Source organism: Stegodyphus dumicola, chromosome 1, assembly GCF_044657685.1.
Source record: "Stegodyphus dumicola isolate Sdum_Otavi_A_Nest chromosome 1, ASM4465768v1".
Taxonomy (NCBI): Eukaryota; Metazoa; Arthropoda; class Arachnida; order Araneae; family Eresidae; genus Stegodyphus; species Stegodyphus dumicola.
The window spans coordinates 279,484,486-279,508,401 of record NC_140768.1 but is presented as its reverse complement, the minus strand read 5'-3'; the positions used below and the strand labels follow the sequence as shown (position 1 = coordinate 279,508,401).

General features: G+C 37.2%; 1 protein-coding gene across 1 annotated transcript; it reads left to right on the top strand.

Moving 5' to 3' along the window:
* Positions 1 to 21,457: 21,457 nt before the first annotated feature.
* Positions 21,458 to 22,759, top strand: AlkB (alpha-ketoglutarate-dependent dioxygenase AlkB). Its single transcript, XM_035348747.2, has one exon. It carries the CDS (start codon positions 21,620 to 21,622, stop codon positions 22,523 to 22,525), a length of 906 nt encoding a protein of 301 aa, XP_035204638.1. The 5' UTR covers positions 21,458 to 21,619; the 3' UTR covers positions 22,526 to 22,759.
* The last annotated feature ends 1,157 nt before the right edge of the window (positions 22,760 to 23,916 follow it).

Sequence of the window (23,916 nt, the reverse complement as noted above, 5' to 3'; positions counted from 1 at the left end):
GATCCAAGAAAGAAATGATGTCTTTTTTTTATTTGTGGACTGCCAATTTGTATTGGAATATACTGAAAACGGGTGTTTGAGTCGGTTTTCAGTATATTTCAATACAAATAGAGCTCGATCCAAGAAAAAAATGATGTCTCTTTTTTATTTTGTGGACTGCCAATTTTGTATTGGAATATACTGAAAACGGGTGTTTGAGTCGATTTTCAGTATATTCCAATACAAATAGAGCTCGATCCAAGAAAAAAATGATGTCTTTTTTTTATTTTGTGGACTGCCAATTTTGTATTGGAATATACTGAAAACGGATGTTTGAGTCGGTTTTCAGTATATTCCAATACAAGTGGAGCTCGATCCAAGAAAAAAATGATGTCTTTTTTTTATTTTGTGGATTGCCAATTTTGTATTGGAATATACTGAAAACGGGTGTTTGAGTCGGTTTTCAGTATATTTCAATACAAGTGGAGCTCGATCCAAGAAAAAAATGATGTCTTTCTTTTATGTTGTGGACAGCCAATTTTGTATTGGAATATACTGAAAACGGGTGTTTGAGTCGGTTTTCAGTATATTCCAATACAAGTGGAGCTGGATCCAAGAAAAAAATGATGTCTTTTTTTTTATTTTGTGGACAGCCAATTTTGTATTGGAATATACTGAAAACGGGCGTTCACATTGGTTTTCAGTATATTCCAATACAAATGGAGCTGGATCCAAGAAACAAATGATGTCTTTTCTTATGTTGTGGACAGCCAATTTTGTATTGGAATATGCTGAAAACGGGCGTTCACGTTGGTTTTCAGTATATTACAATACAAGTGGAGCTGGATCCAAGAAAAAAATGATGTCTTTTTTTTATTTTGTGGACAGCCAATTTTGTATTGGAATATACTGAAAACGGGCGTTCACGTTGGTTTTCAGTATATTACAATACAAGTCGAGCTGGATCCAAGAAAAAAATGATGTCTTTTTTTATGTTGTGGACAGCCAATTTTGTATTGGAATATACTGAAAACGGGCGTTCACGTCGGTTTTCAGTATATTACAATACAAGTGGAGCTCGATCCAAGAAAAAAATGATGTCTTTTTTTTATTTTGTGGACTGCCAATTTTGAATTGGAATATACTGAAAACGGGCGTTCACGTCGGTTTTCAGTATATTACAATACAAATGGAGCTCCATCCAAGAAAAAAATGATGTCTTTTTTTTTATTTTGTGGACAGCCAATTTTGTATTGGAATATACTGAAAACGGGCGTTCACGTTGGTTTTCAGTATATTTCAATACAAATGGAGGTCGATCCAAGAATGAAATGATGTCTTTTTTTTATTTTGTGGACAACCAATTTTGTATTGGAATATACTGAAAACGGATGTTTGAGTCGGTTTTCAGTATATTCCAATACAAGTGGAGCTCGATCCAAGAAAAAAATGATGTCTTTTTTTTATTTTGTGGATTGCCAATTTTGTATTGGAATATACTGAAAACGGGTGTTTGAGTCGGTTTTCAGTATATTTCAATACAAGTGGAGCTCGATCCAAGAAAAAAATGATGTCTTTCTTTTATGTTGTGGACAGCCAATTTTGTATTGGAATATACTGAAAACGGGTGTTTGAGTCGGTTTTCAGTATATTCCAATACAAGTGGAGCTGGATCCAAGAAAAAAATGATGTCTTTTTTTTTATTTTGTGGACAGCCAATTTTGTATTGGAATATACTGAAAACGGGCGTTCACATTGGTTTTCAGTATATTCCAATACAAATGGAGCTGGATCCAAGAAACAAATGATGTCTTTTCTTATGTTGTGGACAGCCAATTTTGTATTGGAATATGCTGAAAACGGGCGTTCACGTTGGTTTTCAGTATATTACAATACAAGTGGAGCTGGATCCAAGAAAAAAATGATGTCTTTTTTTTATTTTGTGGACAGCCAATTTTGTATTGGAATATACTGAAAACGGGCGTTCACGTTGGTTTTCAGTATATTACAATACAAGTCGAGCTGGATCCAAGAAAAAAATGATGTCTTTTTTTATGTTGTGGACAGCCAATTTTGTATTGGAATATACTGAAAACGGGCGTTCACGTCGGTTTTCAGTATATTACAATACAAGTGGAGCTCGATCCAAGAAAAAAATGATGTCTTTTTTTTATTTTGTGGACTGCCAATTTTGAATTGGAATATACTGAAAACGGGCGTTCACGTCGGTTTTCAGTATATTACAATACAAATGGAGCTCCATCCAAGAAAAAAATGATGTCTTTTTTTTTATTTTGTGGACAGCCAATTTTGTATTGGAATATACTGAAAACGGGCGTTCACGTTGGTTTTCAGTATATTTCAATACAAATGGAGGTCGATCCAAGAATGAAATGATGTCTTTTTTTTACTTTGTGGACAACCAATTTTGTATTGGAATATACTGAAAACGGGAATTCACGTCGGTTTTCAGTATATTACAATACAAGTGGAGCTCGATCCAAGAAAAAAATGATGTCTTTTTTTTATTTTGTGGACAACCAATTTTGTATTGGAATATACTGAAAACGGGCGTTCACGTCAGTTTTCAGTATATTACAATACAAGTGGAGCTCGATCCAAGAAAAAAATGATGTCTTTTTTATTTTGTGGACAGCCAATTTTGTATTGGAATATACTGAAAACGGGCGTTCACGTTGGTTTTCAGTATATTTCAATACAAATGGAGCTCCATCCAAGAAAAAAATGATGTCTTTTTTTTATGTTGTGGACTACCCTATTCTGTATTGGAATATACTGAAAACGGGCGTTCACGTCGGTTTTCAGTATATTCAAATACAAATGGAGCTCTATCCAAGAAAAAAATGATGTCTTTTTTTATGTTGTGGACAATCAATTTTGTATTGGAATATACTGAAAACGGGCGTTCGAGTCCTTTTTCCGACTATTTCTACACACATTCCACTATATTAAAATGACGTCATGGTTGAGTCCAAACAGAGTCGTCCCCGGACAGAGTCGTCTCCGGACAAAGTCGTCCCCGGACAATTTTATACCGAATTTGTATAGAGATATACTTAAAATGGGCTTGGAGGAGAGGGCGCTTTCTAGTATATATCTATATACATTCGGTTGCATTCAGAAACAAAAAGAATGTCTTTTTGATGGACAAAAAACTTTTGTTAATTTTTATCATGTCTTCCAGACATGATAAAAATTAACTCATGCCCCTTTTGTCTGGGTATGTTGTCTCACCGTTTCTAAAAATAGACCAGAACCCAGTCTTTTCTTGGAATTCTATTCTTTAAAAGGATGAGTCATGGTCTATTTTTAAAAAGTGGGAGACAACATTCCCAGACAAAAGGGGGGGTGAGTTAATTTTTATCATGTCTAGAAAACATGATAAAAATTAACAAAAAGTTTTTTTTTTTTTTTTTACATTTCAGAATTTTTTTCTGAGCTCTGAGAAATTTTTTCCTAGCCGATCCCATTTCGTTTTTCGACTTTCACTTTCAACTCTTCACTTTTCCTATCCACTGTCGTTGGAATTGTGTTCACTGGAGGCTATTTCTTTTTTTGCAATCTCGCTTTTAGTTTTCTCTGAGTTTCTTTAGAAATGGCTATACAAATTTCACCATCTATATAGAAATGATGTCCAAACAAAGTCGTCCCCGGACCATCTTGATGACCGAATATGTATAGAAATAGTCTGAAAATGGGCTTGAGGGCCGGTTTCTGGACGATTCATCTACAAATTCGGCCGCATCCAGAAAAACAAAAATACATAGTTTCTTTTTTGGGTGGACAGGAGATGATAAATTTCTTTTCTCTCTCTCTCTCTCCCAATATTGGAGGAGAGAGTGGCCCAAAAAAATGGGTCTCGGAAGGAATCGAATGCATTTTGAAATGCACTCATTCCTTCCAAGACCCATTTTTTGGTCTCCTGATTCAACTCTCCAGTCTATGGAATAGGGAAAGCGGAGAACGTTTCCCCTTCCTTAAGCGACTGGAGACCATATCGCATCATCATCACCACCACCATCATCTTCTTTCTGATACTTTTCAACGAAGGCTTGATGTCTCTGGATGATTTTGGGATGATGATGGATCCCGAATTGAGTGATGAAAAAGAGAGGACACTTTTTCCTTTCTTGTTCTTCTTGCACAGTCTCTCGGAGGGTGATATACGTTTCCCCGTCCTCCTCAATTTTCGTCAGAGGTCTCATGAATATTTTACACATCCAAGGGAAGAGCGACTTGTTATGCAGGGATTTCGAAGCGACGAAAGCCGCTTCATTCGAAGTGAGGACAATCTGGTTCGGTTGACCCCATTCTTTGGAGTAGTTGTCCAAATCGCCTAGTCGAAGAAAATGGTGTCGATTAGGAAAAAAGACTTGGAGAACACTCGTCGTATGCGAGACGTTTGTAGGCAAGAGAGTCAAGATATCTTTGGCATTCCAGTACAGGAATCCTAGATCCACATACGCGTGCACGTAATAGTCATCGTTATATTCCAGTTTGAGCAGCATGGCTTTTGTATTTTTTTTTCCGTTCTCAAGGCGAAACACTCGTCTGATATGAACAAGAGCTCGCTGGCGATCCGTTTATATAGACTCCTCAGAGAGAGAGAGAGAGAGGGGGGGAGGAGGAACAAGGTTGATGAATTCTAAAATAAAAAAAAATGATAAAACATGAGTGTTTGTGAAGGTCATAGAGAGATGATTATAGAGTTGTTTTATTTTTTATTTTCTCAAAAGAAAAAACCAAAAGGGTCCCATTCCATACGACATGGCCTTTGAGAAGGTGACGGGGTCATGTGTCTACAAAGTTGATAAACTTTAGAATAAAAAAAAAGCTTTCATCACGTAGCTCTCGAGAAGAAAATGACAGGGGTCTCTAAGAGAAGGTCATAAGTAGTATACAAACGATGATTGTTTTTTTTTTCTTTCGTTCCTCTCAATCCCATGACCTTTGAAAAGGTGACGGGGTGTTCTTTAGCAAAAAAAAAAATAGAAGGTCATAGAGAGAGAGAGAGATAGACAAAGTTGATTTTTTTTTCTAGAAGTCAACCGTCACGTCGCCCATCACGTGGTCTTCTCGTATATATAGAGAGGCGAGTGGAAGACAGACTCTATTTCCCAGAGAGAGAGACTGCTGTGCGTATCCATATTTCTACTCAAGATGATGATCCGCGTCTTATATAATGAGTTTGTGAGCATTCGCTGTTATGTGGATGACGGAAGATTGTTTTGGAACGCTACGGACATTTTGCCTCTGATTCATACTTCCAGTAAAAGAACCTGGGACATTCTCTCCGTGTTTTTCGACGAACACCACGTCTTCAGGAAAATAAAAGATCTTGAGAGTCTCGGCAGTTCTCAAGAGGGATATGTCCTCTCCAGCGAAGAAATGTTACATCTGGCCGAAAATAATCCTAAAAATAATCAGCTTCTGGCCTGGGTGTATAGCATTTTAACTCAGCCGCTGGTTCGAGTTGTACCCAATCAACCCGTTTACCGACTGCTCTATCCGGGGGAGAAATTTCCCTTCATCACCCTCTTTAATCTGGGAGTGCGCTACATACCGCCTCATCCAGGCATGACGAATTCTTCTACTTACCCTAAACAATATGCCAGCGCTTATTGCCAGACAGACCCCCGTCAAGAAAAGGTCGTCGTGACTCAAACGGATCCTCTGGTGGTCTCTTTAAATGTCACTAAAGTCATCACCTTCTAAAAAAAACAACCACCACCACCCAAAAAAAAAATTTGCTCCTCCTCCAAATTTTTTTTTATCTTTTCGAAAGAAAAAAAAAAGAAACTTTTCCATCTAGCCTCTTTCTTTCAATCCCTCTTAAGAGAGAGAGGGAGGAGAAAAGAAAGAGAGTTCTGAGGAGGCAAAAGAAATGGGTCTGGAAGGAAACGGGTGCATTGCGAGAAAAAGAGGGTCCTCTTTTCTTTTCTCGAAATGCACTCTTTTCCTTCCAGATCCATTTTTTTTTTATCACTTCTTCAAACCAATCTTGGAAAGGTGAGAATACAATAAATTGTGCGTAAAGTCCATTTCGATCAAGACTGGATTTTTTTTTTGAAAAGTAAACATAATGTTATATATAGATAGCTAAATCTTTATCATGATATTCTTTAAGAATTTCTTAGCCATTTGTCAAAGAAGGGGACTATAATTGAAGAATTTATGAATTTGGGAACATGTCACCAATGACATATCTAAAATCTTGGAAGGGGATACTGGAAAGCCCCGCTCTGATTATAATTCTGAGTTCTAGCATGGGACATTTTTTAGATCAATAAGCTAAACTATTTTTCTAGTCTCATATTCTCTCGTGACTAGGGTTTCAGATTTGGGTAGAGAGAGACACTGTTCTGAACAGAAACGTGGAATGCTTTTATAGAAAAGTGAAGAGTTGAAAGTGAAAGTCGAAAAACGAAATGATATCGGCTAGGAAAAATTTCTCAGAGCTCAGAAAAAAATTCTGAAATGTAAAAAAAAAAAAAAAAAAAATTTTTATCATGTCTTCTAGACATGATAAAAATTAACTCACCCCCCTTTTGTCTGGGAATGTTGTCTCCCACTTTCTAAAAATAGACCATGACTCATCCTTTTAAAGAATAGAATTCCAAGAAAAGACTGGGTTCTGGTCTATTTTTAGAAACGGTGAGACAACATACCCAAACAAAAGGGGGATGAGTTAATTTTTATCATGTCTAGAAGACATGATAAAAATTAACAAAAAGTTTTTTTTTTTTTTTTTTTTTTTTTTTTTTTTTTTTTTTTTTGTTTTTTACATCTTAGAAGTTTTTTCTGACCTCTGAAAATATTTTGCCAGCCGATCTCATTTCGTTATCATTTTTTTTTATTTTAGAATTCATCAACCTTGTTCCTCCCTCTCTCTCTCCCTCCCTCTCTCTCTGAGGAGTCTATATAAACGGATCGCCAGCGAGCTCTTGTTCATATCAGACGAGTGTTTCGCCTTGAGAACGGAAAAAAAAAATACTAAAGCCATGCTGCTCAAACTGGAATATAACGATGACTATTACGTGCACGCATGTGGATCTAGGATTCCTGTACTGGAATGCCAAAGATATCTTGACTCTCTTGCCTACAAACGTCTCGCATACGACGAGTGTTCTCCAAGTCTTTTTTCCTAATCGACACCATTTTCTTCGACTAGGCGATTTGGACAACTACTTCAAAGAATGGGGTCAACCGAACCAGATTGTCCTTACTTCGAATGAAGCGGCTTTCGTCGCTTCGAAATCCCTGCATAACAAGTCGCTCTTCCCTTGGATGTGTAAAATATTCATGAGACCTCTGACGAAAATTGAGGAGGACGGGGAAACGTATATTACCCTCCGAGAGACTGTGCAAGACGAACAAGAAAGGAAAAAGTGTCCTCTCTTTTTCATCACTCAATTCGGGATCCATCATCTCCCCAAAATCATCCAGAGACATCAAGCCTTCGTTGAAAAGTATCAGAAAGAGGATGATGGTGGTGGTGATGATGATGATGATGATGATGATGCGATATGGTCTCCAGTCGCTTAAGGAAGGGGAAACGTTCTCCGCTTTCCCTATTCCATAGACTGGAGAGTTGAATCAGGAGACCAAAAAAATGGGTCTTGGAAGGAATGAGTGCATTTCAAAATGCTTTCGATTCCTTCCTAGAACCATTTTTTTGGGCCACTCTCTCCTCCAATATTGGGAGAGAGAGAGAGAGAAAAAATTTATCATCTCCTGTCCACCCAAAAAAGAAACTATGTATTTTTGTTTTTCTGGATGCGGCCGAATTTGTAGATGAATCGTCCAGAAACCGGCCCTCAAGCCCATTTTCAGACTATTTCTATACATATTCGGTCATCAAGATGGTCCGGGGACGACTTTGTTTGGACATCATCTCTATATAGATGGTGAAATTTGTATAGCCATTTCTAAAGAATCTCAGAGAAAACTAAAAGCGAGATTGCAAAAAAAGAAATAGCCTCCAGTGAACACAATTCCAACGACAGTGGATAGGAAAAGTGAAGAGTTGAAAGTGAAAGTCGAAAAACGAAATGCGATCGGCTAGGAAAAAATTTCTCAGAGCTCAGAAAAAAATTCTGAAATGTAAAAAAAAAAAAAAAAAACTTTTTGTTAATTTTATCATGTCTTCTAGACATGATAAAAATTAACTCACCCCCCCCTTTTGTCTGGGAATGTTGTCTCCCACTCTTTAAAAATAGACCATGACTCATCCTTTTAAAGAATAGAATTCCAAGAAAAGACTGGGTTCTGGTCTATTTTTAGAAACGGTGAGACAACATACCCAGACAAAAGAGGGATGAGTTAATTTTTATCATGTCTGGAAGACATGATAAAAATTAACAAAAAGTTTTTTGTCCATTTTGTTTCTGAATGCAACCGAATGTATATAGGAATGTACTAGAAAGCGCCCTCCCCTCCAAGCCCATTTTAACTATATCTCTATACAAATTCGGTATAAAATTGTCCGGGGACGACTTTGTCCGGAGACGACTCTGTCCGGGGACGACTCTGTTTGGACTCAACCATGACGTCATTTTAATATAGTGGAATGTGTGTAGAAATAGTCGGAAAAAGGACTCGAACGTCCGTTTTCAGTATATTCCAATACAAAATTGATTGTCCACAACATAAAAAAAGACATCATTTTTTTCTTGGATAGAGCTCCATTTGTATTTGAATATACTGAAAACCGACGTGAACGCCCGTTTTCAGTATATTCCAATACAAAATAGGGTAGTCCACAACATAAAAAAAGACATCATTTTTTTCTTGGATGGAGCTCCATTTGTATTGCAATATACTGAAAACCAACGTGAACGCCCGTTTTCAGTATATTCCAATACAAAATTGGCTGTCCACAAAATAAAAAAAGACATAATTTTTTTCTTGGATCGAGCTCTACTTGTATTGTAATATACTGAAAACTGACGTGAACGCCCGTTTTCAGTATATTCCAATACAAAATTGGTTGTCCACAAAATAAAAAAAAGACATCATTTTTTTCTTGGATCGAGCTCCACTTGTATTGTAATATACTGAAAACCGACGTGAATGCCCGTTTTCAGTATATTCCAATACAAAATTGGTTGTCCACAAAATAAAAAAAGACATCATTTCATTCTTGGATCGAGCTCCATTTGTATTGAAATATACTGAAAACCAACGTGAACGCCCGTTTTCAGTATATTCCAATACAAAATTGGCTGTCCACAAAATAAAAAAAAGACATCATTTTTTTCTTGGATGGAGCTCCATTTGTATTGTAATATACTGAAAACTGACGTGAACGCCCGTTTTCAGTATATTCCAATACAAAATTGGCAGTCCACAAAATAAAAAAAGACATCATTTTTTTCTTGGATCGAGCTCCACTTGTATTGTAATATACTGAAAATCGACGTGAACGCCCGTTTTCAGTATATTCCAATACAAAATTGGCTGTCCACAACATAAAAAAGACATCATTTTTTTCTTGGATGCAGCTCCACTTGTATTGTAATATACTGAAAACCAACGTGAACGCCCCTTTTCAGTATATTCCAATACAAAATTGGCTGTCCACAAAATAAAAAAAAGACATCATTTTTTTCTTGGATCCAGCTCCACTTGTATTGTAATACACTGAAAACCAACGTGAACGCCCGTTTTCAGTATATTCCAATACAAAATAGCGCAGTCCACAACATAAAAAAAGACATCATTTTTTTCTTGGATCCAGCTCCATTTGTATTGGAATATACTGAAAACCAACGTGAACGCCCGTTTTCAGTATATTCCAATACAAAATTGGCTGTCCACAAAATAAAAAAAAGACATCATTTTTTTATTGGATCCAGCTCCACTTGTATTGGAATATACTGAAAACCGACTCAAACACCCGTTTTCAGTATATTCCAATACAAAATTGCCTGTCCACAACATAAAAAAAAGACATCATTTTTTTCTTGGATCGACCTCCACTTGTATTGAAATATACTGAAAACCGACTCAAACACCCGTTTTCAGTATATTCCAATACAAAATTGGCAATCCACAAAATAAAAAAAAGACATCATTTTTTTCTTGGATCGAGCTCCACTTGTATTGGAATATACTGAAAACAGACTCAAACATCCGTTTTCAGTATATTCCAATACAAAATTGGCAGTCCACAAAATAAAAAAAAGACATCATTTTTTTCTTGGATCGAGCTCTATTTGTATTGGAATATACTGAAAATCGACTCAAACACCCGTTTTCAGTATATTCCAATACAAAATTGGCAGTCCACAAAATAAAAAAAAAGACATCATTTCTTTCTTGGATCGAGCTCTATTTGTATTGAAATATAGTGAAAACCGACTCAAACACCCGTTTTCAGTATATTCCAATACAAATTGGCAGTCCACAAAATAAAAAAAAAGACATCATTTGTTTCTTGGATCGAACTCTATTTGTATTGAAATATAGTGAAAACCGACTCAAACACCCGTTTTCAGTATATTCCAATACAAATTGGCAGTCCACAAAATAAAAAAAAAAAGACATCATTTCATTCTTGGATCGAGCTCTATTTGTATTGAAATATACTGAAAACCGAGTCAAACACCCGTTTTCAGTATATTCCAATACAAATTGGCAGTCCACAAAATAAAAAAAAGACATCATTTCTTTCTTGGATCGAGCTCCATTTGTATAGAAATAGCCTAGAAATCAGTTCGAACGCCCGTTTTCAGTATATTGTAATACAAATGAAATGACATGGAAATTGCAAAAAGAGGAAAAGTAGCCTGCCTACCTTGACGGAAATTCTATTCCAAAAGGGGAAAACTTGTATCCAGGTTTGAACACAGCACGGCCGGAACTCAAGCGAAACTCGATAGGTTGAAATCGATCCATTAAATAACATTCTTAAAAAACAGTAAAGTTTTATTCTATTCCAAAAGGGGAAAACTTGTATCCAGGTTTGCCCACAGCACGGCCGGAACTCAAGCGAAACTCGATAGGTTGAAATCGATCCATTAAATAACATTCTTAAAAAACAGTAAAGTTTTATTCTATTCCAAAAGGGGAAAACTTGTATCCAGGTGGGCCCACAGCACGGCCGGAACTCAAGCGAAACTCGATAGGTTGAAATCGATCCATTAAATAACATTCTTAGCAAACAGTAAAGTTTTATTCACATCGAGTCGGCTGGGAAAAGTTTCTGAAAAATAAATTACCCCCCCCTTTTACTCTGAAAATTTGAAAATTGATGTCTTCAATTTTTGAAAATTTGAAGACATCAATTTTCAGACTAAAAGGTTTTTTTTTTTTTTTTTTTTTTTTTTTTTTTTTTTTTCAGCTAGAGAAAATTTCTCCGGCTCTCAGAAATTTTTCGGCACTCGACAGGATGAATAAAACATCCCCGTTTCTTTAAGAATGGGCTCACTGTTAACTAACTATTTCAGAATTCGACGTTTCGCGTCCAATAATAACTGCCGGGTGTTCGAGAATGCAGATGCACCTACTAGATTTTCTACAGAGAAGCTTGACTGGATGGAGAGAGTGGATAACTTTTTCCAAGATTCTCGACTTTGGACCGTCAAGAGGTAATGGATCTTTTTGTTTTTTTTCTTTTAAGAAAATTTATGGATAGATTCATTTCTTTTTGAATGGACCTAGGAAAATAGGACAAAGTTCTTTTCCAAGATTGGATGAGAGAGGGACCCAAAAAAAATGGGTCTTGGAAGGAATCGAATGCATTTGCACTCATTCCTTCCAAGACCCATTTTTTTTGGTCTCCTGATTCGTCTCTCTCTCTCTCTCTCTCTTCTCAGTCCATTTCCATAAATATAGGGAAAGCGGAGAACCTTTCCCTACTTATTTCTAAAAATCTTTTCTTTATTTTTTTTTCTCCTGAGTTTATGTATATATCAATTCAAATACTTTTGAGAACGGTCATCCCAATTCTCTGTCGTCTTTTCGGTTTCATTGTCCCAACACTCAGTGGACATAGTCTCAGTCGATTTTGGAGCATGAGTCGTCTGTTCATTGTCCCAACACTCAGTGGACATAGTCTTAGTGGATTTTGGATCATGAGTCGTCCGTTCATTGTCCCAACACTCAGTGGATTTTGTCTTTGGATCCTCTGAAGATATTTTGGGGGTCTCATGAGATTCTTTGGAAGGTTCGTCCCAACAGGCTGCTGGATCGTAATGGGGAATATTTTCAGGTATGTCTCCCCAACCCTCCGTCTTCCTCGAGTTATTGGAGGAAGTTGACGACAAAGAAGAAGAAGTAGAAGAGCCCATCAAGTTTAAAGGCGTATGCTCATCCGGATGTTCCATCACTTGGAAACAGGACAGATTATCCCATTTCTGGATGAAGTTATCGTACGCTTTTGGGGACGGATCCTTCTCTAACTGATCGTAGGCCTTATCAAAAGCTTGCAGAGGATTGTCTGCTTCCTCCTGAATCCTCTCCTCTTTCTCCATTCCGTCTGGATAGACGTGATTGATATGAAAATCTCCTTCCATAATATGCCATCGATAGTTGCGCACTCTGTTTTCGGCACAATGGAAATATTTCATCCTTTGATGATGTCGGGCACATTTTTCCCGATACTTCCAAATGATTCCATCTGGCACATAAATTTCCGTCACGGGTTTTTGATAATCCAAGGCTTTAGCAAAGAATTTAGCTTTCTGGCATCCCACCACATAAATCGTGGAGAAGCTGTGAGTGAGCGATTGGAGAATGCGTCCTAAATGGTTGTAGGGAATATGATCCTCGTTCCAACGAAGTCCGTGCCGGTTTCTTGTCAGCCAGGCATTTGTCTTTTGGTTTTTTTCACTCAGTTGGTGGAAGGGGTGAGGTGGAGTAAACGTCAACGTTCCCACGGTCAAAAAATCTTTTGTCGCATAGCCCAATTCTTTTAAAACGTAGGTAAATTCACCCTTCTTGTGGTTGTAGGACTCGAAACTCTCTAGATCGAGCACGATAAAGTTTTCTGAACACGCCATGGCGATGAATACGGTGATGTCTTCCACAAACAGGAGCAAAAAAGAGAATCGAAAAGGTATATATGTATAACAGGGAAGATCTAGAAAGGGGGGGGAAAAACAATAAAACGTTTTAGAGTCGTCGTCTTGAAAGAGACATTTTTCTTTTCAAAGGGTTAAGAAGTTTCAAAGGTCTTTTTAAATGAAGTTATGATTATTATCATTATTAAAAAAACTAAATCAAATCGAGTTTATAGATAACCATATTCATAGGACCAAAGGGACTTACCAGCTCAGTTCACGTCTTCTTCTGTACTATGAAGAAATCTCGCGGAGGACACACACTTTTATACTCGCGCGACATCTGTCGGGATCGCGACCCCATCTAAATGTCAGGGTCATTCCAACCTCTTAAAAGGATCGGAATGAAAGAAACACTTTGATAAAAAATATATTTATGAAAAGATATCTGAGGGTCGTGAGAACATTTTCTCTCGCCACCCCCCGCCTATTTCAAAAAGAAAAAAATAATAAAAAGTCTTTCTTGGATCGCGTCAAGATTACAAAACAACTCACAGGACTTGTTTATCTCGATCTTGTCAGGGTCACCGTTTCACATAAGAAGATGGATGGACCCTGAACTTTAGACATGATAAAAATTAACTCTACCCGCCTTTTGTCTGGGAATAGGGTCTCACCGTTTCTAAAAATAGACCAGATCCCATTCTTGAAATTCTATTCTTTAAGAAAGGAGGAGTGATGGTCTATTTTTAGAAAGTGTAAGACAACATTCCCAGACAAAAAGGCGGGGGGTAGAGTTAATTTTTATCATGTCTAAGACATGAAAAAAATTAACAAAAAGTTTTTTTTTTTAAAGGCTGAAAAATTTTTCTGAGAGAGCTGAGAAAGAATTTTCCTCCCAATCTTTTTCGACGATGAAAAGGGAAAAACTACTGATCCGATCTCCCTACGCTTTAGGGAAAAAAATACTTATGAAATATTCATGTGTTGAAATTGACTATTCAAATAAGTGACATTTTGTTTCTCATTGGAACTGTTCAACGGCGAGTCCACTCGTCTCATTCTTTGGGGTAGGGGATGAAAGTACAGCGGTTTGTTGAAATCGATGATAGTTTCCTCTTTAGTCGGCGGAACTGTAAATCTATCCCGTCTTAACTCTTCTAATCTCTTTGAAAGTCTTTCCACTTGCTCTGCTAAGGTTTCCTCGGTACTCATGGTCTCTCTTAGTTTAGGGAAGTCTTGACGTATTGACTAGAGAACAGAGGGTCTTTTTCTCTCTATACATATATCATGTGGGAGCGTGTGATTTATAAATCCTTGTGAAATCTTTCTACGTCTTGTGTAACTTGGAAGATTCGTCTTGTGTAACTTGGAAAATTCGTCTTCTTCTCGTCGATTGGGCTGGAGTTATAGAAAAGAAATGGGATTGGAAAGAAATCAACACATTACAAAAAAAAGGAACTTTTTTTTCTATTTTTTTTTCTCTAGGGATTTACATACCATTTCATTCATGAACATTCAAGGGTTCTCTCCAAGACCAAATTTTAGAAGAGGACCACAAAGAGTACACTTGAGGATCCTCTTTCAGGTCTAGGTGAGATAAGGGTTGAGACCAATATTCTTGGGTCTCTAAAGCATCCCAACTTAGACATTTATTATTATTATTAGAAAGTTCCTCCTCCTCCTCCTCCTCCTCCTCATCGTCGCACGAGTTCTCCTGGGGAGATTCTTCCGCCTCCTCTTCGTCTTCGACAGCTTTGCTCTCGGAGGGGTAACAATGTAATTTCCGGAAAACGTAACTACCCTCCATCAAATGGTATCGAAAATTTCTCACCTTGTTCTCGGCACAATGAATCATCTTTTGGAAATATTGGTGTCGCGTGCATTTCGACTTGTTCCGCCACTCGGTTTTCCCTGGGATGTAAAACTCGTAAAAGGATCACTGGCAGAGCTTGCTGAAAAATTCGGCTTTATCGTATCCATTGACGTAGATCACCTCCACATTTTCGGTCAGTATTTTCAGGATCCTAGGAAGATGCTCGTAGGAAAGACGACCCTCGGTCCATTGAAGGCCGTGTCGGTTATTTGTAGTCTGGTTGACCACAGCTTGATTGCGGGACGATAAGTCATCGTAATGGACAGGAGGGAGAAAAATCATGGATCCGCATAAAGTTAAATCACAAGTGATGTAGCCCAGTTCTTTCAAGATGAAACATATATCTCCCGTCTTTGGATCATAACAGTGAAAGTATTCCATGTCCAGAACAATGTAGGAATCTTTGAGAGGTTTGGTACTCAAAATGTCCATCTTCTTCAATTGAGGAAAAAAAGAAAACAAAATTCTCTCTCTCTCTCTCGCTGTGTGTCCTGAAGGAAAAAATGGATAGCGTTCTCTCGCCGTCTCCTCTTTTATATATATATAGAGAGAAGGTTGCACGTGACAGGTCGTATGAATTCTGGGAAAGGTCACATTTGTATATATATATTTGTTTTTTGAATAATATCGTGCGTATCTCAATACACATCCATCATAATAATAATAAAGGTCACCTTGGAAAGAAAAAGAAATAAAAAACATGGAACTCGTGCTCGACTTTGAAGGTTTCTACGATTCTCAAGGAGCCTTTATTGTGAAAGAATTGGCTTACGTCACATTGGACGGTACTTCTCGAGGGGTATTTGTTTTTAAACCCCCGTTTCCATGGCAAATGCTCACAGAGAAAGAAAAACGAACCGCTGTGTGGGCGAGTGATTATTATCACGGCTTGTCGTGGTACGAAGGAGAAATTCCCTACAGTTATTTTCCATGGGTGTTAACGATGTTGACGGAACCTTTTTCCATGATTTGGGTGTGAGGAGAAATGAAACGGCGGTTTTTAGAGAAATGGTTGCAAAGATCCATTTATTGCATTTCGGGATCGACGCAAGAGATTCTCAAATACAATGGGATCGAACACATGAATTGTCCTAACCATACAAAAGGTTTTTTCCATTGCGCACTACAAAAAGCGGTTCGGTATTATTATTATTTAAAGACACAGAGAAAAAATTCGCAAGGTCGATCCTGCACAATTCAATCTTGACAGAACTCATTAAAAAAAATACATATATCATGTTACTTCTTCAACAGCACAGATGGTTCTGAAGCGAATCTTGGAATTTTGAAATAATAGATCAGGGAGAAATCATTCTTAATAAAATGGTAAAGTATCGAATCGGCTGGGAGAAAAAAAAATTTCTCAGAGCTGAGATAAAAATTCTCTAATGAAAAAAAAAAAAAAAAAAAAACTTTTGGTTAATTTTTATCATGTCTTTAGACATGATAAAAATTAATGACCCTCCCTTTTTGTCTGGGAAGGATGTCTCACCCTTTCTAAAAATAGATCATGACTCATCCTTTCTCTAATGGCAATCATTCCATGAATGAATCACGATTTGTTTTTCAAAAGAGTGAGACAACATTCCCAGACGAAAAGGGAAGAGGGTCGTTAATTTTTATCATGTCTAAGACATGAAAAAAATTAACAAAATTTTTTTTTTTTTTTTTTTTTTTTTTTTTTTTTTTTTTTTGAGTTGGAGAATTTTTCTCAGCTCTGAAAATTTTTTTCCAGCCGACTCGAGACTTTACCATTTATATTTACGAATAGTCTTTGGATTATTTATTTATTTTCTTTTAAAAAGAAAAATTCTGAGCTAGACCTATCTATTGGCTTAACATTCTGGTCATAGAAACAGTCTAGAATCTCATTTTATTTTTCGAGGCTAATGCACGGGTTCTCCAATCAAAAGGGTTACTATAAAGGGATTGGTTTGAATGCATTTATCTGCAAATGTTGTAGGATTCTGTTGTTGAGAAGGGGGTATATTATTATTATTATTATTATTATTATTATTATTATTGTGGCAGATTCGTTTTCTACATGGAAGTCTAATCTCCTCCGAAGACCTTTTCTGGGGATTGTCGATAGATGGTTTTTCAATAGGAATCGTTTCTCTCGGATCCTCAAGAGATAGAGGGGGGTCCTGTCTTGAGACATGGAGCGGTCTCTCCTCCTCCTCCTCCTCGAGAAGTCTTGAGAAAGGGAGAGGATTTTCGGTTCCCTTATTGTTGAGGGGTCTTGACAAATTGAGAGGTCCCTCCTCTTCGAAAGAGAGAGAAGTTTTGGTTCCCTTATTCTCGAGGGGTCTTGACAAATTGAGAGGTCCCTCCTCTTCGAAAGAGAGAGAAGTTTTGGTTCCCTTATCCTCGAGGGGTTTTGACAAATCGAGAGGTCCCTCATTTTCGAGGGGTCTTGATAAATGGAGAGGTTTTTCATCTTCGAGGGGGTTTGATAAAGGAAGAGGTCCCTCCTTCTCGAGGGGTCTTGATAAATGGAGAGGTTTTTCATCTTCGAGGAGGTTTAACAATGGGAGAGATTTCTCCTTCTCGAGGGGTCTCTCTTCCTCAAGGGGTTTTGAGGAAGGGAGAGGTTTTTCATCCTCGACGGGTTTTGACAAACGGAGAGGAATCTGAACAGGCTTCTCCTCATCCCCATCATTATCGAGGAGGATGAGGATAGGCTTTTGGAAAGGTTTTTTCTTTTTCTTCTGAACAGGGTCCTCTTGATGCTCGGGGAGAGGGATGGGGTAGTTGTTCCACCATTCTATTTTTTCTTGCTCGAGGATTTTTTCAAAAGTCGTAGCCTCTCTATGATGAGACGAACGAGGAGAGTCCTCGAGAAAAATATAATAGGTATTCTTCCCAGTCTTCTCGATCGAGAGAGGTTCGTGCAAACATTTATGCAACCATTCACTAAAATGAACGAGAATCCCTTTTGTCTTCTCAAGACGATGCATAATCCTATTCATTTGCGAGACGGTTAGAAAGTGGGTCGTGTAAAAATATTTGGCTCGTTTCATTAACAAAATTTGTGCATCCAAAGGTGGAATGTAACGAGCCATCAACACGTTTTCGTCGGACAAAAATTCGTCCCGCATCTTTTGATAACTCCCCACGGTATAATAACCCGCACATTTTGAAAAATCGGAGGCTTTCAGGTAAACGACTCCTTGGATGATATAAAAGGAAAGATCAACATATTTATATTTGAAAGGAATACACTTAGTGAGCTGGGGATGCCTCCTCATGATCCACTTGGACAAAAATACGCCTTTGGGGCTCTCCCCTTTTATTTATAGAGAGAAAGAGAGTGTGACCTTCCCTTCCCTCCTCCTCCTCTCTCCCTGCTTCCTCTATCTCTGGACGTCCTTGGATTGGAAAGGGTGACTTTGAAAAAAAAAGAAGGTCATGGTTGGATAATTTTTTGTTTATTAAATTATTACTTTCACTTCCTCATTCCCACACACATTCATCTTTTTAAGAAAAGAAAAAGAGGTCATGGAGATAAGATTTCTTGGAAAGAAGAGAGAGAGAAACAAAAAAAAACAAATAAAACGGACGTCATAGAGCCTCTATGTGTGTTTGTGTGTGTCTATATAGATATATAAAAAGACGAGAGTACTGGGCGAGATCATTTCTTTTCCATTGGGAGCCATGTCGCTATTAGACGTTTTTCCAACTCAACGGATTTCGAACGGGGAGGATTTGAAGACGCTAAAGCAAATCTCCAACTTGAAAATTTTTTTGGCGTGTCATTGTGCGACATTTATTCCGCATTTACCACCTCATCAAGCGATCGTTTCTTTCAACCAAGATGTTGAATCCTCCAACCTGCTCGTTCAGAATATATGCAGAAATTTATTCGAATCGCAACAAACGAAAGAGGAATCTCCCTTCTCTTGGAATCGGATGGATCGAGCTTTGAGACGGCCCATTCAAACAGACCGGCGATATACAGATCCGCGCACGAGTTTTCGGTGGAAGAATATTTTTCTCACGAAACGATATTTTACGTTTGGAGTGAGAACGACGGCTGAGGACGAAGTTCATATTGTTCAAACCACAGCCGCTCCTCTCGCCTATTACGAATCATGGTCCCCCAATCTGAAGGAAAGAAAGAAGTCAGCGACAGGATGAAATATAAGAAATATATTCTAAGACCTTTTCAAAACTATGTCGTTCCCCCGAAAACGCAATATCTCATCGTCACAACCCAGAAGAGTCTCTTTCTCGTCGATCGGTGCTCGTACTCGCTTTGGAAACAATTGAAAGAGGAGATTTCTTTCCAATCGCCGATGATGTTTCAAGAAAAAGAAGAAGAAAATCCTCCGCCACCTTTACCCATCCCTTCCTTAGATGATAAGAGGAGCTGGACCAAACCGTCGTCATGGCCCGAAACAAAATCGACCCGGCAACGGAATGAAATTGAAGTCATCACAATTGAAGATGAGGAGGAAGAAAAAAAATTACCTCTTAAAAAACGGTCGACTTACCGGAACCTACCTGGCGTGCAAGATCCGCTTCAGAACCCAGAAGCTTCTTCTTCTTCTTCTTCTTCCCCGACTTGTTCCAACAGGCAACCTCTTTCGGACTCCTCACAGACAGAACCTCTTCCAGTATCCTCTTCTTCTTCTTCTTCTCCTCCAACCTGTCCCGAAATCGTAGAGGTAGAATGTCAGACCTGTCCACAAGCTTCAAAAAGTCCCGACATCGTAGAGGTAGAATGTCAGCCGGGTCCACAAGTTCCAACAGGTCCAGAAATCATGGAGGCAGAATCACAGCCGGGTTCACAAGTTCCAACGGGTCCAGAAATCATGGAGGTAGAATTTCAGCCGGGTAAACAAGTTCCAACAGGTCCAGAAATCATGGAGGTAGAATCGCAGCCGGGTCCAGACATCCTAGATCCCTCCACTCATCCCAAAGAGACTCCAAGTGTTTCAAGACAGCCTTGTGAGGATCCAGCCCTTCCCGTATGGAATGATTATATGGACTTACAAAATTTGGTGCAACAGGAAGGAGAAGAAAATAATCATACGGATGGGTGGGTCAAAGACTGTTTAGATCATTTAACTTCGAATGAAATTGAACTGTTATGGAATTGCATTTCTGAAATCACATCGGAAATGGGATAAAAAACAAAACAAAAAAAAAACAATTTTTTTAATAACAAATGGGAGGAGGGTCATGATGTCAATTTTAAAAAAAAAATATTATATAGAGTCCAATCTTGGTGGTTCACTTCAGTTTTCCAGCATGAGGTGATCCACGTTTCCCGAAATATGGATCCCATTCCAAGAGAGATTGTGTAGAGCCTTCACTTCAGTTCTTTGTTTTTTCCTACCAAGAGGAGAGGGTCCCCAAAGGGTTACCCATGTCCAAAGAGAGAAAGTGTAGAGCATTCATTTCAGTTTTTTTTTCAAGTTTAGGGAAGGGAGGTCTCAAAATGACACCCCCCCCATTTTCAAAGAGAGATGGTGTAGAGCGTTCATTTCTGTTTTTTTCCAAAGTTAGGGAGTTTTCAAATGGCTACCCATTTCAGAGAAAGAGAGAGAGAGAGAGAGAAGGTGTAGAGCGTTCATTTCAGTTTTCCAACATTAGAAGGTCCCAAAATACCTTCTGAATTCAAAGAGAGATCGTGTAGAGCGTTCATTTACAGTTCTCCAACATCAGAAGAAGAGGGTCCGCTTTTCCCAAAAGGGCTTTCCGCATTCAGAGACAGCGAAATGCAGACTTCAGTTTTCTCCCTCCCCAAGAATAGAGGGTCCCAAAATGGCTTCCCATTTCAAAGAGAGAGGGAGAGGCGTTCATTTCCATTCTCCAAGATAGGGTCGTCTGCTTTTTCCCAAAATGGCTTCCCAATTCAAAAAAAGAGAGAGAGAGAGAGTAAAAGGGTGTGTAGAGCGGTCATGTTCATTCTCCAAGATAGAGTCGTCAGCTTTTTCTCAAAATGGCATCTCCCCATTCAAAAAGAGATCGTAACCAATTTTTTCCAGTTTTTTCCAAGATGGGGGGGAGAAGAAAACCTAGGATGGAATAACACGACACACAGAGGAAAAGAGAAAAAAAAAAAAAACGCCATCTTGTCATTTTCTGATAGGGTACCGGTGTTCGAATACTTTTGTGACCGACTGTACCTTACACTCTTCTTAGCTAAGAACAAAATATCATAGAGAATAATAAAATTATGAAAAGAAAATTTTGTCTCAGATAACAATACAAAATGTTATGGACTTAAAATGTTATGGTTGAAATAAGACTGATCTTGGAAAAGCCAAACATTCAAAGACCAGTTGGGTTATTTGATGTCTAATAGTATCAATACTTTACCTAAATGTACCCAATGTCAGCAGATCTACGGATCTTGAAATGTACCAAAATTCCCAAACTATACAAGAAAGAAAGTTCCAATCTTACGCGAGTTTTAGAAGAGTTAAACTACTTGTTGTAATTCCAGATGAAAAGGAAAAAAATAATAGCGTTATTTAATTGTTCCCAAAGAAGATAACAAATTCCGAGTTTTTCTTTTGAACACATGGTGATATTTCTAAATGGATATTAATTAGGCAAAAGCTGAATTTTTTTAAAAATACATTAAAATACATATCAAGCAAGAAACAATTAAACTCGTTGCAGAAAATAAAAGCATGCTTTGGGCAGGTGATTGTTTTTTGATGTCTATCGTAGAAAATTTGGCTTTTTATTTTTTAAATATTTAGCATCTGTCTAATGTTTGTACATGGCGGGAAAAGATTTATTTAAAGAAGACTTTAAGTATTACAAGAGAAAACAACTACGACCAAATTTGTCTAATGTCATAGATTTCGATAACGATCATCAGAAAGATTTAGTTTTGTTAAATAAGCCGTTTTCTGATCTTTTTGATAAATCTGCATGTGAACTGTGTGCAAAATTAGGACTTCGTGATCACACTACATGGGAACAGTATATAATAAAAGATATTAGTGGCTTCATATTTCTTAAAAATCCGTTTTTGATTACTGGTCAAAAGATGTGGATCCAAAGGTGCTTACAAATATACCCTCGAAAACCGTCAATTACAAATCTAGATTTACATTATAAGAACATTGATGATATTTGGTCTATGCGTAATAATGAGAAAACGAATTATTTATCAAAATTATGTTGGGTGACGTTAGGTTATCATCACAATTGGGATACTAAAGTATATGATCCCAACCATAAGTCAGATTTTCCACCCTGTTTAAAAGAATTGTCTCAACATATAGCATTTTGTTTGGGTTTCAACACATACGAACCAGAAGCTGCAATTTTGAATTTTTATAATTTGAAATCTAGCCTTGGTATTCATAATGATCATTCAGAAGATGATTATGATGCACCGATTTTAACATTCAGTTTTGGACAAACAGGTGTCTTTTTAATTGGAACGCAAAATAAGGCTGATAAACCTTTAGCTATGTTTTTAAAGAGTGGTGATGTAATAGTAATGTCTGGCTTATGTAGGCTTGCCTATCATGCCGTACCTCGTATCATCTTAGAAGATACTTCTTGTAGATATGATGAATCTGAAGCAGATGAAATGTGTTCGTCAATTCGTGAATATATGAAGAAGGCTCGCATTAACATAAGTGTGAGACAAGTTTACAAAGCTAAGCAGTGATAATGTTGCATATTTGATATTTTTATAAAATTGTCATAACTGTTAAAATAGAAACTACTGATTACATGTATTTTATAGCTGTTAATAGAAGTAGTTTCAGTTATTTATAAGAAATCTATTGTTTATACAAAATTTCTATATTTATAGCTGTAAATTAGAAATTTTTTGTTATGTGAATGATTATATAACGTGTTATTATAGATATAATCTATAAATGCTTGTTTCACTCCGTCAGGTTATGTATGTTTCTTTTTTCAAACTTAAGAGTTTAAAATTGGTGAAATGCACTAATTTAGTGAAAGATTTTTCAATTTAAATGTATAATTACTTTTTTTAAAGCAATTATTATTCAGATTGCTTCAGACACAAAAATTCTAACTTCTAATATTTATAAAATGAACACATTTATTATGTTGTTAACATTTATTTCATGTTGCACTAATTAGCATGAATATTTCATGCAGTTTCTTTGATTTGGTATGATACACAAACATTTCACCACATGATGTGTGCATAATTTTGTATTTTGATGATTACATTTTTAGTTTATGCAAAAGCGTTTCACTAAATTTGTTATTTATATGGAAACCTGGGTAAAAGTATATTTTAGGTAACCCCCTGGTGACTTTTGGTGGTACATGGATACTGAATTTGTGCAATTCTTTGACTTCTTATTTTGGCTTGTGTAGTGGTGATTTTTGCGCCGCTACACAAAGAAGACAAAGAATTGCACAAACTCGGTATCCATGTACACATCGACCTATTTTCACTTAAAAAACATCCCAGAATTGCCCAAAAATGGCATTGGGCACTCACTTGACTTTATCCATGTACACATTGACCTATTTTCACTTAAAAAAACATCAAAGAATTACACACTCCCTTGACTTTGTCCATGTACATATCGAACTATATTCACTTAAAAAGTCAAAGGAACAGCCAACAAAAAAATATATATATAATCTGAATAAACTACATTTTAAGTCAAACAATAAAATAACATAAAAAAGGAAATTCATCTTAGCACTACACGAAGGAAATGTCCACTTTAACCTTATTTACAAATTTACGTGTCTTCAGTCAAATAAAATTCCTTAACAGCATCCAAACTCTTCCTAAAATTATCTGAACTAGAATCCTTATACTAGTGTCGCCACATAAATTCACAAAAATAAGAGTAAAAAATATCCAGTGTTTGACCATACCCATTTCCTTCCTCTAAACAGAACAGTTAATAATGGCTACTAAGTAAACATTCATTTACACACCAGTCAATTAATGCTTTTTCCCCTTCATTCCAAATCCTTCAGAATCTTCAAATTTATCTTACCACATTCAGTCAATTTACCGTGTAAACCACAAAATAGCAACGTACTAATCCATCAGACACA

What these genes read in the sequence shown, in the direction of transcription:
- AlkB (XM_035348747.2), top strand. Translation starts at nt 21,620, where the DNA reads ATGGCGGGAAAAGATTTATTTAAAGAAGACTTTAAGTATTACAAGAGA.